The sequence below is a fragment of the Corvus cornix genome, chromosome 18, assembly GCF_000738735.6.
Source record: "Corvus cornix cornix isolate S_Up_H32 chromosome 18, ASM73873v5, whole genome shotgun sequence".
In the NCBI taxonomy this organism is placed as follows: Eukaryota; Metazoa; Chordata; class Aves; order Passeriformes; family Corvidae; genus Corvus; species Corvus cornix.
This window is the reverse complement of record NC_046347.1, coordinates 4,025,556-4,044,576: the sequence shown is the minus strand read 5'-3', so window position 1 is coordinate 4,044,576 and position 19,021 is coordinate 4,025,556. Positions and strand designations below refer to the sequence as shown.

Here is a 19,021-nt window from a genome sequence, read left to right as displayed (position 1 = left end):
TTCAGATGGGGAAAACTTGTCATCCAATTGTAAAAAGGACTTTGAAAAAAGTGAGAAAAATGTTAGATAATTACTGTCCCTGCTCTCCTGTCTGTAAAATAATTATAACATTAGCTCCATAGATAAAAGTGTCAAATGAAGCAATCTGAAAACCAGAAATACCTTTAAATTCTGCTTCTTCTAGGAATGTTTAACAGCGTTTAACTACAGTCAGTGCAGTTAAAATAGAGATTAATTTAGAAAGAATGCTGAAACTTTTTCAGGGAAAGGACTGAGATACTCATGAGCAACTCAAATGTACAGCCTTCTGTCCAGAACAAGAGCCTCATAAAAAAAAATGAGAAACTTCTTTGCTGTACCAACAGGACAAAAGAAACTTCTTATACCGTGTTAATAGGACCCATCCTCCCTTTGTCTTGGAGCTGTGAAAGGTTTTCTCCCTCACTGCTGACTATTGTGTTAAAATACTAATGCTCTGTCACTGCTATTGTGCACACATCTCTGAGCCCAGAAATTATTGCTGTTCTTCAATCAAACCCGACCAGCTGTGCACAAATGAAGTCTGAAGAAGGGAGTGTGTGTAACCCCTTCCCTGGCTGCGCTTCTGCTGCTTTACAGAGGAGCTTTATGAACTTGGGACAGTCATGCTGCAAAAATGGTTTAAAAATATGCACAAGGGGAAAAAAGCTGACACTGTTTTAGTGCCTTACACCACTGTCACCATAGTAACACTGCCTTCAAACTAGGTTTGAATGCTGGTAATAAACTGAAGTATTTTAATTGTTCTAGAGGGAGAATTCAGAGACCTTTTCTGTTCCAGCCCCACCATTGCATACTTTGTGCAGCTGCTGCTTGTTTTGTTCCACACCCTCTCCCTCTTGGTGCTGCAGCCCAGCTGTTTTCAGAGCAGTTGAAACCATCTAAAAGGACAGAGTAGATATTTTACCTCTTTTAAAGAGTTGTTTCATGATGTTCTCTCAGATTTACTTTATCTAAGCTTTCTTCTGCATTGAGACACCTTGCAAAATCCGACCTCTTCACCAAAACCAGTGAGGTTCTCATAACAGCAAAAATGAAGGAATTCACAATATGGAAAGCAGGCTAAAGAGTTAGTTGCTTAGTTAGTTGTTAGTTACTGCTACCCCATGAGGAAAAAAAAATAAGAGCTGTCTTGTATTCTTCAACCAGAGTGGTTTTAAAATTAAAATCCAACAAGTTTACTAATGGGGATAAACACCCATTTTCGTCTTTCTTGTTTTACTGATCCCAAATCCTTGACTATCCTGTCAATGTCTGATTTAATACCATCTTCTCTGTGTGTCAAGTATTTAAGAGGTGAAGTTATTTACATGACTGTGTTCTTTAACCCAAATCAAAGCTGTTGCTAGCTCTGCATTATTGCAAGAAGTTTTACATTTTCAGAAGCGTGAAATGAGCTCATTGTCTTAGACTGACTGTTGTTGGACAGAACTGTGAACTGTTAAACTGCAGTGAAATCATTAGGAGGACTCTGTGCCCAGGGAGCTTGAGAGCTCTATTAGCTTAAGAAATAGCTTTAGAAATGTTTTTATTAGACCTTGGGGAGCTGTATGAAATCCCTCTAGATAGCTTGGTGAAACACCGGTAATTAGTAAGTGGGTTTTTTAAATCCAAGGCATAATTGTTTTGTCTTGTGGTATTTTAGAAGTAGAGTGTCTGATTTTCCTGTTCCTGTTATCAAGGGGGTTGTCATGGTACAGAATGAATAACTTCCTTTTCAGAGGGAGGGGAGGAATGGGTTATTTTGTGTGGTTTAAAAATTGCCTTACTGGAAAGGAATTAATATTATTTATATTAATAAACAGATTGTTTGGAATGCTCTGTGACTCTTTCAACTGTAATGTGGATTCAGGAAGGTTCAGCCCGTTCCATGGAAGCTCTGAAGGAGCCTCCAAATGGTGATGCTGACGAAGGAGCTCTGCACAGCCTCAGGAATCAACGGTGATGATTGTTTGTTCTCTTTCCATCGTTACAGGCCTATGAAAGAAGGTTTCCTACGTGCCCTCTGATCCCCATGTTCGTAGCCAGTGACACTGTAAACGAGTACAAGAGTGAGGACGAGGCCATCCACGTGATCGAGCGGCGCTGCAAGCTGGACATCGATGCACCGCGGCTGCTGAAAAAGGTGATGAGCTTGGAAGTGCCTGCTTTGTACTTCTGGATGTCCCTTCACCTGAGTACTGTACCTTAACAGAGCCTGTGCATCTTCCCCAGATTGCAGGAGTGGACTACGTGTACTTTGTCCAGAAGAACTCTCTGAACAGGCGAGAAAGGACTCTGCATATAGAAGCCTACAATGAAACCTTCTCTAACAGAGTCATCATTAACGAGCACTGCTCCTACACAGTGAGTAACAACAGGCCCTTGCTGGGGCTGCAGATGGAGCTGAGGCAGTGTTTAGATCTCAGGACTCAGAACTGGGGTTGTTCCTGGCTTTTGCCTTGCAAGAAAAAATAACCAGTGCACTGCCCTGAGTGATAATTGTTACTGTTAAATGTAACACGCTTGCCTCAGGAACGGAGACATGTGTGGCACCCTCTTGCTTGAGCATCTTCTCAGAGAGCAGAACACAACATAATTTGCTGTGTTTGACAGCTCTGTTTAGGCAAATCTGTGCTCTATAGCAGCAGTGTGGGACTTGGTGAGGCTGATGATACCCTGACAGAACTGCCAGAGGAAAGTTCAGCTGATTTGCCTTCTGCTCAGCTCAGACAGAAGTTCACTGAGTCAGCTACGTTTTAACCTATCTTTTTTTCATTGTTCTTGGTCTTCAGTGCAAATGTTGATGCAGAGGAGTCTGGTGGCAGGCCTGCTGCTCTGCTCTGGTCGTGGTTTATTTCTGAATGGCTCAGCCCATCCTCATGGGCTCTTACAGCATGTACTGTAGCAGTAGAACTTCAAATTGATGTTAAAGGTCAGATCCGAGCTAACAAATGTAACTGATTTATCTGTATTGTAGCACTCTTTTTATGTGCAGGTCGTAACATTTTCTGTCGTGTTTAACCTGTGGTTAAAAGATCACTGCATGCCAAACGCACTTGACACTGTTATCTAGTCTTTTTGTAATTATTTCTGCCCTAACTTCCAGGGCATACTTAAAAATACTCTTCCACTTACCTGCAGTTTTTATGTGAAAGCTCTGCTTAAACAGGGGAAATGCTGTACAGAAAAGTGCATGTGGTAAATACATACAAAACACAGCACTTCTCTTTGCCCGTTTGCTCTACTCAATCAAGAAGTTAGGTAAATACAAAACCAGGTTTTTAATGGAAGAAGAAGTTGTTTCTAAAAGTTCATTTTTATTAAAGGTAACTTATAATTGAATTTATGAAAATACAGGAATATTCTTAAGTGATGTTATGATTTGTACTTAGGCTGTACAAGCTATTCTTGTACCTCCCATTCCCTAATACAGAAACAGAAAATGAAGGGAAAAGGGTTTTTTTCTGTAGCTGTCTACTTATAAAGTGTTGATCCTGTTCTTAGCCAAATTTAGCATGTTTTGAGGGGGAGGGGAACCCTAAGGCATCAGGCCAGTTGCATGCTCAGAAATCCAGCCTTTCGTGATGTTTTTATAATGACAAATTCAGAGCCTGGCCTAGAAATTGCTTGAACAAATCTATTTTATCCAAGAGAGTTTAAGAAACAGCTTTTTGTAACAGTATCAGCATCAATCATGAATTGTTTAGGTTGGAAAAGCCCTTTAAGATGGAGTCCAACTAAAAGTCTGTTTCAGGATCATGTCAGTAAACCAAGAGATAAGCTAAGAGGGAAGGTGTCAGCTGAGTGAGGAGTGTGCACTTCTGTCTGTGGCATTATCATAGGAGAACAGACTAAAACAGTTTTCATTCTACAAAAGGCTAAAGTACCTCATGGGTCAGTCTGTTGGCAGTCTGTCTGTTGGAAACATGTCTGGACTGCAGTGCCTGGGGATGCTGCCCCTGTCCTTGCTGCAGGGCTCAGCCTGGCTGAGCTGGCCCTGGGCTATCAGCCACAGCAGAGAGTTCCTTGTGGAGGCTTTTACCCTGTTCCACAGACACCCTGCAGTCCCAGCCCTTATCTAGACTGAGACAGTGTATAAACGTGCAGTCCTCTGGCTCGTGGCTCGTGCACTTGTGTTTCTCCACCCTTCCCTTTCTTGTTAAGACAAAAAAAAAGCTGTGGGACCATGGAAGGACTTTTCAGCTTTTTGTCTTTTGGTGTTGCCTCTTCCCAACCGTGTTTTGCAAGTGAAGCAAGACACTGCAGATTCCACTTAAACTTTTGACTGTGTGAACCTCTAAAATAAGAAACATTTCAAATATTTCGGGGGGGGGGGGGGGGGGAACCTAAATGGATAACTGAGCTGTGTGATCTTTTGACTTGCAGGTTCACCCTGACAATGAAGATTGGACCTGTTTTGAACAGTCAGCAAGTCTGGATATCAAATCTTTTTTCGGTTTTGAAAGCACAGTGGAAAAGATTGCCATGAAGCAATACACCAGCAATATTAAAAAGGTGAGCCTGCAGTTGGGAAGGATGTGCCTGGCTCCAAGTTACCAAAAGACACTGAGGCTGCTGCTAAGTAACAGGCTGCTCTGCTCAGGGAGCTGGGCTGCTTTGCTAAAAGCCTGGGGCAGTGTGTCTGTGTAGGGCTGTTTCAAGTGGAATCTTTAGAGGTCTGATCACTTAATTGGGTTTTCACCCCAATCCTTTCTGGGTCTAAATGGGTGGGTTTTTCAGTAGCTGAAGTAAATTTTCTTTTTTGAAGGGAAAAGAAATAATAGAATACTACCTGAAGCAGCTGGAGGAAGAAGGAATAACTTCTGTCCCTCGCTGGACTCCTCCTGTTGCATGTAAATCAGAGAGCAGCACATCCCACCCAAGGAGACCAGTGTCACCTGCCATTAATATCCCAGAGTCTGCCACAAAGGAGGGCTTGAACAACAAGGAGATCCTCAACAGCTCCAGCAGCCCCTCGGAGCCCACCGCAGGAACGCCCGATGGTATGAGGGTCTGATGTGTTCTACTGGGATGCTTTCTACTAGAGAGGCACTCAGCAGTGGGCAGCTTCTCCAGGGCAGCTGAGGAGCTCCACACTGGCTCCATGGTTGGGGACATGCAGTGTTGAAGTGTGGGCTCACCAAGCAGTGACACATGGCAGAGCTCAGGGAGCTGTTCTGGGCTGAGCTCATGAGTGGAGGGCAGGTATGAGCAGAAAAACTCTTCGCTGTTCATTGGGTTGCAGATGAACAGTCTGCTGCTTGCCCTGAAATTCAGGGATGGGTATAACTATAGAAATAATGGGGAGAAAACAGCTGAAGCTCCCCTAGATACAGTCTTGTGGGAATTGGGGAAAATTCTTGCACTGGGAGATCAAAGCTTCCCTAAATATTTTTAGAAGCAGTAAGCCCGATGGTGCTGTGGACTGATGAATCTGAGTATACTGGCAAAATGCTTTCACAAGTGTCTGCTTTTGCTCCTTCCTTAGTTGCAGAAGGGTAATTTTATCTTCTTCATGAAGATGACTGTGTTTGTTGCCTTGCTCACCTTTTCATTGATTCAAAGGAGCTTTATTCAGTTCTGACTGCGCCAAAGACAGCAGCCACTTTGAGACAGCAGCAAATCAGATCACTTGGTGCTTGGCCTAGGTCAGTTCAGGACCACTCTGATCACCTGTAATCTCTTTTTAGATAAGCTGGATGCAGACTACATCAAGAGGTACCTGGGGGACCTGACCCCGATGCAGGAGAGCTGCCTCATCCGCCTGCGGCAGTGGCTCCAGGAGACGCACAAAGGCAAAGTGAGTTCCTGGGGGTGTCCAGAGTGTGTGACACACAAGGTGGGCCTGAGGAAACCTCCTGCCACACCCCCTGGAGCTTACTCTTTCTGCTAAGTGGCCCTCTGTGATCAAAACCTAAATTTAAGCAGTGGCAATAGGAGGAGTTCGTTGTGACTGTCCAGCTGACTTTGCAGCTGAGGTGCTTCAATAATTAGCATGAAAGCCTCTCAGACTGTCAGTTAAACTGCCACAGGGCAATAACATCAGTTTTATAGGTCTTCCTGGTTTCTACAATGACCTTATTTTCACATTTGTTTGTTTTGGCCAAACATCATAGTCTTAAATACTGAAACAGTGGTAGCAGTGGAGCCAGTTAAGTCACTGATAGCAAAGCTGGGGTTTTTCCAGTGCCTTGTGATTTGCATGTGTGTCTCAGCTTCCTCTACCTTAACAATAAAATACAGTCTGTGTTCTGTCCTGATTTATTTAAATTGGACTGACTTGGTATGGTCATGCAGGTGGAAATGATTACATTAGAGTTCATGAAATTTTTATATCCCTTATGAAGGTAGCTGCAGTGCCTGACAGGGCTCATGATTTTGTTTCAAACAAAGGCTGATTTCCTTGAGTAACTCCCAGTGTTACCCACCATCCTCTTGCATTGGTGCAGGGCAGCACATTTTTCAGCTTCTTTTGTTTGGGTTTCTGTTCTTGTTTCAAACCTTGAGTACAAAATTTGGTGTGGTTTTTTTAATAGATCCCAAAAGATGAGCACATTTTAAGATTCCTGCGTGCCCGGGACTTCAACATCGACAAAGCAAGAGAGATCCTTTGCCAGTCACTCACGTGGCGTAAGCAGCACCAGGTGGATTATATTCTGGACACCTGGAATCCTCCCCAGGTGCTCCAGGATTACTATGCAGGAGGCTGGCATCACCATGACAAAGGTATGGTTTCAGTACAAAATATGTATTGAACAGCCATTTTACATTTTGAATCAAAGGTGATTGTTGTCCCTCTGTTAGCTAGAGGTGGCTGGTTAGAACTTCTCAGTTGTTAAGTACTAAAGACACTTAAATTCATAGAATATTTTGGGTTGAAGGGAATTTAAAGTAATCTTGTTTCATCTCCCTGCCATGGGCAGGGACACCTTCCACTAGACCAGGTTGCTCAGAGGCCCATCCAGCACGGCCTTGAACACTTCCAGGGGCATCCTCAGTTTCTCTGGGCAGCCTGTTCAGTGCCTTTGCCAGCCCTTAGCTGCTGATCCAGGAGGCAGACCCTTGGATCAGAGTCTTTCTGACTAATACTGACATACTTAAGTCTGCTTTGCCAGGAGCTTAAAAAAATTGATTAATTGCACTTCTGTAGTGCTCTGAGATGCTTAAAAGGGTGTTAGGCAAATGCTGAGTGTGCTCTTTCAGTGATTAAAAGATGTTTGTAAATAAGTATATCTTTGTAATCAATTTATTTCTGATGTTGTATAAGTCTGCTGATGGCATAAATTAATATTTATTTGGCATTACAATCAGCTTAATGATAAGAAGTGGAATGTTGAAAAAACATCAAATAGAGCAGGTTTGTTTAAGAAGAGAAGCAGCTTTGACTGAATTCCCTTTGTACTGTGAGCCACAGCCTGACACACTCCCCTGTCCCTCTGCTTTATCGTGCGCTGATCTTGTTGCTAATACATACATAGAAATGAAACACCTTGGAATTTGTGGTTTGAGGCAAGCTGGGCTCTTTAGATAAGGAAATGATCTCTTACTGTGAGTGATCTGTGCTCTGATTGAGTCTTTTCCCACCAGGCACCATTGTTTCTGCTCAGCTCTTCCCTTTTCAAGCAGCATATGAAACAGGGCAGGATGCTGTCAGCAGTAGTGACCAGGAGACAGGGAGGATGCAGCAGAAGTTTAATCCCAGAGCTTGAATGGCTCTTCCCTGCTGCTCTGGGTTTGACAGACCTCAAACTGAGAAAATGGAAAATGAGAGTGTGCCTGTAAGGATTGTAGGGAAAAAGACCTGTTAATAAGTTCTCCCTTTCAGCCCGTTCCTTGTCTGTCCTTTGCAAAGACTTCCTCTGTCAATAGCACACAACTTGGTCCTGCCAGCGAGCAGAAAGGTGCAGAATGCATCAAAAGCTTGTTTAATGTTCTGCTGAGGAGTTCTTCAGTCTTGTGGTGAACTTCGTGCCCCCTCCCTTCCCCTGCAGTTCCTTTGATCTCTCTTGCAGCATGCCCACAAGTACAGCATGGCTTTGTCAATAATGGAAACACGATTTCAGAACTATAATTTATCAGTTCTCTATAATTTAAAATTTTACAGTGGTAGGTGCTTTTTTTAAACCATCTTTTCTAGTATTGCTCCTTTCCTCCTACAGATGCTAAATGTGCCAAACTTAAGCTGGGTGAATGCTGTGTGGCTTTTAGTGCTACAGCAAAGGCAGCAGTGATAACGAAGCATGTTGTCTAGAATGAGCTATCAGTGCTAAAGAATAGAAGTTATTATTTTGGCTTGCAATTAGCACAGTTTTCTGTACATCTGCGTGTCTTTTATTTTGACAGGAATGCTTCAGTCTAATGTCTTTTTAAAATCACAAAGCTCTAATGGAATATAAATTGTACAGTGATAGCACTGTCGGCTGAGACTCTCCTTCATGTGTCATTTGGGTGGACCAGGGTTACTGAGCTGTTAGTTTGGGTTTGGAGGCATCTGTGTCTGGGAGGGAGGGAGACCTGCTATGAAGCTTAATAGCAGTTTTTGTTTAGTGTTTCAAAAGCTAAACAGTACATTCCAAGATAAGTGTGTGCCGATGTTAAAATAACATTTTCTTTTAGTCCACCTGATAAAACATAAAACACTGTGAACTTTCATGGGGGCAGTGTCTTTGCCAAATAAATAACTTGCCTTGACTCTGTAGTTTTGGTTGGTTGTTGGTTTTTTTAATAGTGTATTTTTTGCGGTTTCTCCCCTTGTATCTTAAAGGACTTAATGATAATTTGATAACCTCCTTTGCAGCTGTTGGAGGGGAGTGAAGCTGCACAGACCACAGGACTTGAGGGAGATTTTTATGTAGAAAGCTTCCTTTTTTTCTTCTTTTTATATTGTATGCTAACATATTCACTTTAATAAGCTGGTGATTATTTAGCCTGTGTATTAGAATAGATGAAGCAAAGCTTAACAAGTGCATCACAGCTTTAGGAGGAGGCTGGGAGCTGTTTTGGACAAGTAAGGGCCAGAGATGCAAGCTCTGATTCTCAATTTCGGCCAACACAGTAATACAGCTTAATGCCTGAGTATCCTGCCAGTGTCAGGCTGCCCCAGTGTGCAGGCAGACTGTGGAAAGGCAGGGCTTTAATGCAGAGGGTCCAGCTGAAGCTGATCTCTGGAGCAGAGTCTGTTCTCACCAGGCTTACCCTGCATGAGCGGGGCTGTGTGCCAGTTCTGCACAGTGACAGAGCTGGAGTGTGGCTCCAGCAGGCTCCGCAGAGGGCAGGCTCTGGGTTAACACTTGGTTTCATTAATTCCCACATGTCAGGATGGCTATTTTTCAGGAAAGGTTGCTGTAAACTCTCCAGAGCAATATTGCATCCCATGTGATAAAAGCCTTACAGCCTTCCTCGCAGCTCTGCAGTTACAGGAAAAGCTTCAGTTCATTGGTGTACCTGAGCTGTCCTGGAAGCTAAGAATAGTCTGTGTCATTAATTGTGTATACCAAGGTCTGGAGTGTACTGATGTACTCAAAGTCCTTTGAACTTTCCATGAAGGTCAGGGAGCTATTTTTGAATCAGGTTATCTCCATTTTGCAGCTCGCTTACAGGTAATCTGTTGGTGTAGCTGCACAGTCACGTTTATGTTGCCATCTGCTCCTGACTCTTCCTCTTGCAGGGGAGGTTTAACTGTTCTGGTTTGTTTCCATCAGAATTCTTCAGAAGTAGCTCTCTCAAATGTCTCTTGCTGTGTTGGGTGAGGGTGCTGTTGGTTTGTGTCTCTGCAGACGGGCGCCCGCTGTACGTGCTGAGGCTGGGCCAGATGGACACCAAGGGCTTGGTGCGAGCGCTGGGGGAGGAGGCCTTGCTGCGCTACGTGAGTGTTCCCAACACTGGATATTTTAGTTTAGGAATTCCCTCTGCCACAGCATCCATCGCTGGCTATTCGCATGTGCTCTCTGGCCGTCAGTTTTTGGTTGGAATACGTCTGAAAGCCCCTGGTAGCCGTTCCTGGTGCTTTCTTTCCCACTGCAGGCTGATGGTGGAAAGGTGGAGTTCCTGGCAGCTCCCGTGGTTATTGATTGGCATTTGCACAGATTCTTCTGCACTTGTGGAGGGCTTCAATCTCCAGTCTCTGTTCTTGTACAGAAGAGAAAATGCCACACTCAGGTTTTTGTCAAGCCTGTACTCCAAGGATAAGAATCATTTATTTTTAAAGAAAAAGTGCTTGCCTGTAGTTCTGCCTTCTTTAAAGGCATCACTCAGACTGTTGGCTGTGGATCTGCTCAGCTTCCAAGCAGAAAGCTGGCAGACTTCCAGGTTTGCACTAACTTTTTTTGACTCCTAGTAATGACAGGAGCAGCCATAGTGACTATTAAAAGCAGGGGCTGGATTTTACTTTTCTCTCCTAGTGGCGTTTCCAAGCAGACACTAATTTTGTTTGCTTGCCCTGGTTCTGTTTCAAGGTTACTTTCTGTGATTTCAAAAGGGGTTTTAATTTCTGAGTAATTAGGGATAATTGTAGTGATTTCTAGTTCATTCTTTAGAGGAGGGAAAAGTTTATGCTGGTTTGATCTTGTAGTTTTAATTAATCTTTGGATATAAACATATTTTCTTTATCCCACCTACTGAGCTTGAGGCTGTCTTTTCTAAATCCCACTCTTTCTTGTGCAGGTTCTTTCAATAAATGAAGAAGGGCTGAGGCGATGTGAGGAGAATACAAAAGTATTTGGCAGGCCAATAAGGTAAAATCTGCTCTGTGGGAATTAGCTGCTTTCATGGGGTGTGTGGGGGGAATGTCAGGCAGTGGAACAAGCAGAGGACAGGCTGTGTCTCACATGCAGGTGCAAGCGCAGGTACAGTTAATTGAGAGCCTCCCCAATTAGTGCTAGAGGGACTGTGGCTGGGGAAGCCTGAGGGATGCACAACACCTGCCCCAGCAGCCTTTGTCTGGTGTTCATAATGGTTCTGTTGGGGCTGGTACTCTTCAGCTCTCTTGTACTGCTGGATATCTGCAGAGCAGTGCAGCCCAACTCCCAGATCTGTTTGGGAGGGGATTTTACAGGCATTGGTGCAAGCTGCCAAGAAAGCAGGCCACGATAATATCATGAGTAACATTTCCAGGAGTTTGAGGTGTGGCTTCCATGTCACTTGTTCATCCATAGTCCACTCCAAGGCTCATTACACTCAGTTCTGGTTTCATTCTCCATTTATTATATGTGGCTACTCAGCTCTTGATTCAAGGTGAGGTCATGAGGCTCCTGTGAAACCTGGGATCTGATTTTCCAGGTTCTGGCATGACTTCATGTGAAGTTCAGTCAAAAGTGGTTTGCTAGCCCATCTTTAAGTCATTGGAGGGGTCACTTGTGAAAGTAGCCAAATGAATTTAAGGGCATGGAACGAAGGCAGAACCAGCCTTGAAAAGATGCCATGTTTCTTGGACTCTCTCCAGTTTCTGCCTCCTTCCCCTAATCTGTAATGTCCAGGGATGTGTCTGCTTATCCTGTCCCTGTTAGAGAACTTGCTGCCCTAGCTCTCCAAGGGAGGTCAAATCCAAGGAGAGGTCTCATGTGTGTAACAATGGAATGGTGTTGCCTGCTGGATCTTCATTTGTAGCCGTAATCCTAAAGGGCTGCATATTAAACATTTAAAGTGAAACAAAGAAGGGTTTGGTGTTTCATAGAAGCCTTGTGCATAATGTAATGGCTGCTGGCTGGTGCAGCACAGCTGTAAATCTTGAATTCCTGCCCAGGGCGAGACCTGAACTTGGAAGGAAACTGAAACACATGCTGCAGCTCAGTAGTTAGTATTAAGAACATATCTCTTCCTATAGAAAAAGCTTCCTTCCCTGAGATCTGACAACAGAATTAGCTTTGACGTGTATTGGCACCGTTGTGCACTGTGTTAGTAGAAAATCTGCACTGTGAATGTTAAATTGCTTCAGAGCAGCAGCGTGGCCACTTAATTGATCTCGCAGTAAAAGCAGTGCTTTAATGTTTGGGCTGACTGTTGACAGGATCTTTTTTTGGCTTCATATGAACTGAACCTTTATCTGGAATCTGAAATGTCTGTGGGAGAATGTGCAGGGTGTGCAGTGTGATCATTGCACACCCCTTAAACTCCAGTGTCTACGGGCAGCACAAAGCAAGGAGGTAAAACAAGAAACCAAAATGTGCAGAGGCTCCCCACATTTCAGTATGTTGGGCACTTGCAGAAGCAAGGAGAATTTTGATGCTATTGAGATTTTTCTTCTTCTCTTTCTCAAATTCAGCTCTTGGACCTGTCTAGTAGACCTGGAAGGCTTGAACATGAGGCATTTATGGAGACCTGGTGTCAAGGCCTTGCTGAGAATCATCGAGGTGGTTGAAGCTAATTACCCTGAGACCTTGGGTCGTCTTCTTATCCTAAGAGCACCTCGAGTATTCCCAGTTCTCTGGACACTGGTACGTGTGTAATCCAAGGTATTACTCAGTTCTCTCAGTTTGTGAAAGCACTTCAGAGATCAGGCTGTATGTGCAGCAAATGCTGCCATTTGGAAACATGTCCTTTATGTCGGATTCCTGGAGTGGGTTAAAAACCACCACCTAAGAACCTGCTTACATAGTTGGTTAATTTGGCTTCTTTGTGGTGTGAGCTTTGCATAACCAGGATGGTAACACTCAATGTGATCAAAACTGATTCTTTCAAAATTGACTTGAAAACAATGTAAATTGACTTGAGAAAAATGTGAGGGGCTGATCTGTTGTGTTTTTCTTTTGTTGTAGGTTAGTCCATTCATTGATGACAACACTAGAAAAAAATTTCTTATTTATGCTGGAAATGACTACCAGGGTCCTGGGGGACTGCTGGATTACATCGATAAAGAAATTATCCCTGATTTCCTCGGTGGAGAGTGCATGGTATGAATATAAACTATTGTGTAAAGCAACTTATTAGTGTTTTTTTTATTTTTCCTCTCCTCTAAGCAAAGAAGTCTGTAAGCACAGAGTGATTCCTGCTGTAGTTTGGAGGTGGGGGCTATGGTGTAGGATTCCAGGCTCAGTGCTTTCTTCTACATCCACTTTAATAAAAGCAGTACAATGCTTCTCTAGGATGAGTATCAAATACCTTATCAGAACAGCCAAGCACAGCTAAAAGCCACAGTCTGTTCCCTGGAAAGTTCAGGCAAACATGGTTGCAGAGCTCTGAGCAAGAGTTGTCACCAGCAGCTGATCCAAAGAGCCTGTGTCACCTAAAAACCAATCCCATAAGGAGCCCGTGGGAACATGTGGCACATAAGAGGGCTCAACAAACAGCCCAGTCTCCTCACACAGGGTGTGCAGTGAGCCCCAGCAAACCAGAAAAACGCTTTTACTGCAGGATACTGTAATTTCTCAGTCCCTTGTCACATGCGTTCATAGCTGTTTCCTGCCTGGACCTTGGGTGTCAGTTGGATCTGGCATTGTAACATCTCACTGACAATACTGTAAGGTTTGTTTCACCTGTAGTGTTTTTGACAACACAGGTTCGCTGTGTTTTCAGCCCCTGTACGCTCTCTAGATTAATTTCTGTACCATTCTTGAAAATTCATCTGTGTCTGTTCCAACAGAGCCTCAAATGATAATGAAGTACAGTTAGATGTGTTGGAGTAGAGCACGTGTTTATCTCCAGTGCAGCTTTTTGCTGCAGCAGTAGCTTTCAGTGTCCTCTAATTTGAAACTCAAAGCTGGCAAAATCCACTGCTTAAGTAAGCAAAAGTGAATGTTACCAGGAAGCAAATTGCTACAGTACTTCCTGCCAGTTACAGGCAGTGGCAGTCTCTCTCTTCTTCTTTACTTCTGTGTATTTGAATAAAAATGACTTCTCTGAGATCTTTTCAATTCTCTGTTGTAATTCAGTTACCAAACACTTTTACTTCCCCAGACACTTCTGTGGAACCTGTTGTCAGCTTCATTGCTGCAGGCTTCTTAGAACAGAAGTTTGCTTAGGGAAGTTGTGTAATCACTTCCAGTACTGAGTTATCAGACAGCTGTAACTTCAAAACTGTTAACTTTTCTGGCTTCAGTGTCCTTTCACCTGCTTGGAAATTTACTGTATCTCCCACTACCCCTCGTTAAGTTCAGCTACCCCAGTTCTTTCAGGTCTCTGTAGCTCTATTTTTCAGACTTAGTAACCATTGCCACTTCCCTCAGGATTCTGAACTGTCTCCCATCTTTCTTCAGTGTAAGGTGGTGTAAATGATAATTACAGCCTTTCCACAGTCCCTTCCTGGAGTGGTGGCTGTTGTGAATGTACAAGATCTGTTCCCTGGTGTCCAGTTCTGCAAACATCTCACCCAGATCACTGTAAAAAAGAACTGCATGTGTATCATGTACAAGCTATAAAACTACTTTCAGACTGTTCCCTTCTCCAGAGCATTGCTGAATGTTTGTTTCTGAAGCTGGCAGGCAGTGAACATGATGGGATGGTCACAGGAGATAATTTTTAATGGTTTTTTTTTTGTTTTAGTGTGAAGTACCAGAGGGTGGGCTGGTTCCCAAGTCCCTCTACCGGACAGCAGAAGAGTTGGAAAATGAAGACATCAAGCTTTGGACTGAAACAATCTACCAGTCTGCAAGTGTCTTCAAAGGAGCTCCACATGAGGTACAGCTCCAGCTGCCCTTTGCTTTCATCTCAGCCCTCTGCTCTGAACCCTTGTCTCTTGGCCTGGGAATGGTCTACTGCTTGTTTATTTAGTTGCTGTGCTTCCACCTTCTGTAGCTGGTGCACGGTGATGCTTTAGTAGTTGAAGTTTGTAACTGGTCCTCCTGTTGTTTTGTTGCCATTTAGGGAATATCACTGGTTTTCATTCTGTTCAAAGCTATGTTCTTCTAAGCAAAGCAAGCAATATTCTCAGAAGCTGTTGGAAAGCTTCTGAAAGTCTTGTGTTAAAAGAGACACCCCATCAGGAGGGAATTTGTATCCGTAATGCCTTTTTTTGACTATTAAAAAGCCTTTTTAATAGTAGAAACTAAGCCCAGCAACAAAAAAGCTCTGTTCTTTGTCTTTTTTTCCTGTAGGAATTTGCCTTTACTGAGCAAATTGCTGTTGTCTAATGTGTCTTTCCTGTCTCAGGTTCTCATCCAGATCGTGGACGCCTCATCTGTGATCACATGGGATTTTGATGTGTGCAAGGGCGACATTGTTTTTAACATCTTCCATTCCAAAAGAGCCCCACAGCCTCCCAAAAAGGACTCTCTGGGAGCTCACAGTATTACATCCCCTGGTGGGAACAATGTCCAGTTGATAGACAAAGTCTGGCAGCTGGGGCGTGACTACAGCATGGTGGAGTCTCCCCTGATCTGCAAAGAAGGGGAGAGTGTGCAGGTGAGAGAGGAGAGAGGCAGATGGAGCCAAAGCTGCCTGTTCTTACTCACAGCACTGACGACTGAGTGGTGACTCAGTGCTGGGCTGGCTGCTTGCTTTTGGCCAGCATTTCAGCTGCTGTTCAGGCTGGGTGCTGCAGGGAGCAGGGATGGGATTTACGTGGGATCTGCTGTGAGGGGAAGTTGCCATCAGTCCGGTAGTGACTGAGATGGATCAGCAAGGAACCTGGGGAAGCCACCTGAAACAAAGTGCACATCCAGAAAGTAGCAAAACATGCTTAGTGCTGTAATTCTGACAGTTATTTTCTGAAGCAAACAGTCTGTTTGAGGAGTATCACAGTGCCTGCCCTCATTAATGAGAGAGGGCTGGAAATCAAGTCAGAGCTTCTGTGCGTTTGTCCCTCTAATGGGCAGTGTAAGAGCTCCTGATGGCCAAAGCTCCTGAAGGTTTTTTATGCCATTTACAACCTGTCCTTTAATTCCAAGTTTGGTATAACGTGCAGCATGTTTACAGTCACACGCTGCCACTGCTGTTCCTGTTCACTTGAAATGAGTCAGCCTCTGAAAAAGCAGCTCCTTAAGTCACCAAGATGGAAGTGTTAAACTGGAAATACGGGCAGTGACCTCTTGACTGTGAGGCAGGAGCCTTGACTGCTCTTTTCACTGTCTCAAAAGGACAGCTGTGAAGGAAAATAAATGAAAAAAATGGATATCGTTTTAAAGCAGAACTTGTTCTTTCAGTGTATTAAACCCTAACCCCTCTACACTATCAAAAAGCTGGAGGAACTGCTGGTGTTCCATCCCAGCTTTGATAAGGATGTTGTGTGGGGAGAGTCTCCCAGCACTGCCATTTGCCTTAGGAGCTGAAATATTGGCATTGGGGAAAAATTCTGGGCATGTAGGCACTTTTTCTAAGCTTGGAAAAGAAATGTCAAGCCTACAAATCTCTATTAACCAAGTTAATTTTTGATTTTTGTTGTGTCTGCTTGCAGGGCTCCCACGTGACCAGGTGGCCTGGCTTCTACATTTTACAGTGGAAATTCCACAGCATGCCTGCCTGTGCTACAACCAACCTGCCTCGTGTGGATGATGTGCTGGCATCTCTACAGGTGTCCTCTCACAAATGTAAAGTGATGTACTATACAGAAGTGATAGGATCTGAAGATTTCAGGTATGTCTGGCCAAGGTCAGCCAGTGTCAAACCTTTCTGATTATTTGGATGATCAAGTCAGTGTCAACTTCATTTAAATACAAGTAAATTGTGAGGGCCTTAAAAAGTTGCACTGAGGGCAACTAATGTATAAAAGGGGCTAATCAGTTACCTGGTGGTAATCATCACTGGTCACTTGGCTCTGCTTTGAGAACTTGTTGGGCTTGGCAGGTTGTCCTATAGAAGGGGGTGCAATTCAGATTCCAGTTATTGAATTTCATTTTCTGCCAGTGGATAAACTTGACTGAAATTAAATCTCTGTCTCTTTGAACAGCATCTGGTTTTTTGAAAGGGATGCAGTGTCCTCATTATTTTATGTGGTGAGGCAGAAAAGCTTTTGAGTATCTGTACCAAAGCTGTTACTTGCTTTTTATTCAGTGTGCAAACAAATATAGATGAGGAGCAGAAATCAAAATCTTCACGTGTTCTGAAGCTTAAAACTGCTTGCTTGCTTTTTTTTCTGCAGGGGATCTATGACCAGCCTTGAATCAAGCCACAGTGGATTCTCCCAGCTCAGTGCTGCCACCACCTCCTCTAGCCAGTCCCATTCCAGCTCCATGATTTCCAGGTAGTGCCACAACAGCTGAAAAGCAAATGGATGTGATGGCTGGACCCTCGCCCATGGCAGCTGACTGCAATACAGCATATTCAACTGGCAATTGTGCAAAAAAACCCCACCCCAAAAAGCCTTTTATAGATAGTAAAGTAGCTGTTTGAATTTTACACTTAGTGGTTTTGGTCTTTGTTAGATCCAGCAGCTTGTCTCTTAACTTTAACCCTTTTTCCTAACTCAGCCATAAATATTTTTGCAAGTGTGCTTGCACAAATCCTAACTCTGAACACAAGGGCTCTTACTGAAAAGGAAAAACAACCAGTGCATCAGTTAAGAATGAATTTTTTTTTTTTAAACTCTGTAGATGTTAAAAAGCAAAAAAGAAAAACCCTACCAAAAATGCTCCGTAGTGCATTAGAGATCAACTGCAAGTCTCCTGTCAGGACACTCCTTGCCATCCTGAGAAATCCCCTGTGATCTTCCAGTGCTGTAAACTGTTCTCCTGTTGCCACTAATGATGTCCGAGACAAAGAACAGCAGTTGCTGGATACTTGACTTTGTGAGTCCATTTTTTTCAAAGCATGCCCACAGAGCTGTGGCCAGGCTGTAACACTAAATATAACTTTTGTATGAGCACATTTCTGGGGAATCTGAGCTCTGCATCTTGCTGGGTTGAAGCAATTTGTTCTTTCCTGAGATGTGTGCGTGGAGCACTGCAGAGAGAGAGGCAGAGAGCAGGCTCTCCCTCACTGTGTCACACTGGGCTCATCCAGGGCTGCTCTGAGCTTTTGTTCCCAGCTCTGTGCTGGAGCTTCACTCTGCTTCCTTAGTGCATTCCAAGCAAATTGATTTTACTGAGATTCTCTTCTTGTCAGGAATTTATGCAGAGTTGCAGCTTGCTGCTTAAACCAGTCTGAAGGAGGTGTGGCTTCCATCCTTCCTGAGCACTTCTCCCTCCTTGGGGCCTCCTGTTCTTCCCTGCACCTGGCAGAAATAGAGCACCTGAGTTCTGATCAGCCTTCCTGTGGGCAGGGAGCTCAGGGATCTTCCCTCTGAGTGATTCAGGAGAAGATGCTCTAGGGATTTTCTCCACCTTTTTCACTACTGCCACTGCCAGAGGTGACCTGCCATTTGGGATTCTGTCCCGGTTTCCCAGGCCCAAGTTGGACTCCTGCTGAACTCTGTCCAGGTGTTCTTCCCTCTCAAGCCCTCTCTCTATGCACAGCAAAAGGCTCTAAAGACTGAACTGTCAGGCAAATACCACACCTGGCAGTGGAGCAGAGAAGATTTTGGTCTGAAATGCAGCAGGATTTGCACAGTTAGACCCTGCTTGGTCTTTCCTTACCCTCACAGAGCTGAATTGTCCATGCAGGCACAAGGAGCTTTTGTGCTGGCTGCAGTCCCTGCTAGGAAGTGGGGTAGGCTCTGGCTTGGGTCAGTGGTGGAGGAGCTTATGGAGGTGTTGCACTTGGAAAGCAGAACTCACTTGAGATTCTGGATCCCCTGCCTGAGGGAAGCTGGTTCTGAACTCAGTGCAAAGCTTTTTTATGGCTGCAGAGCTCCTGAGAGGCAGGTGCCAGACCCCTGACAGCAGCTCTGCTGCAGCCCCGTTCTGCCTGTGGCACGTGGCAGAGCTGACAGGTATTTTGGTAACAGAGGGCCTCAGAGACCAGCCTCCTTAAGCTGAACCAAACTGGTCTGTTCTGGAGCTTTTTTAGGACTCAGAAGCTGAAGGTTAAGCTGTTACTTAGGCTGCCAGAGTGGGCTGTTGTGTGAGACAGGTCTCTGCTTTGGTGTCACACAGCTCCCACCCAGTGTGTGCACAGGCTGTGGCTCCAGGGCTGCTCCACCCCAGTTGCTGACACCAGGAACCAGTATTCCCAGCGCAGGGAGTGCAGCTGGAGC

The 19,021-nt window shown here is 44.3% G+C and overlaps 1 protein-coding gene across 1 annotated transcript in view; it reads left to right on the top strand.

Annotated features, from left to right (window-relative positions):
• Positions 1–18,372, top strand: part of SEC14L1 (SEC14 like lipid binding 1) — a 40,478-nt gene extending 22,106 nt beyond the window's left edge. The window contains exons 3-16 of the mRNA XM_039562261.1: positions 2,015–2,164; positions 2,254–2,385; positions 4,408–4,536; positions 4,790–5,024; positions 5,712–5,821; positions 6,558–6,747; positions 9,798–9,886; positions 10,684–10,754; positions 12,281–12,452; positions 12,774–12,908; positions 14,497–14,631; positions 15,103–15,354; positions 16,346–16,524; positions 17,030–18,372. Coding sequence (XP_039418195.1) covers positions 2,015–2,164; positions 2,254–2,385; positions 4,408–4,536; positions 4,790–5,024; positions 5,712–5,821; positions 6,558–6,747; positions 9,798–9,886; positions 10,684–10,754; positions 12,281–12,452; positions 12,774–12,908; positions 14,497–14,631; positions 15,103–15,354; positions 16,346–16,524; positions 17,030–17,135 — 2,085 coding nt within the window. The 3' untranslated portion in view covers positions 17,136–18,372. The remainder of the gene's footprint in view (positions 1–2,014; positions 2,165–2,253; positions 2,386–4,407; positions 4,537–4,789; positions 5,025–5,711; positions 5,822–6,557; positions 6,748–9,797; positions 9,887–10,683; positions 10,755–12,280; positions 12,453–12,773; positions 12,909–14,496; positions 14,632–15,102; positions 15,355–16,345; positions 16,525–17,029) is intronic.
• Positions 18,373–19,021: the final 649 nt, after the last annotated feature.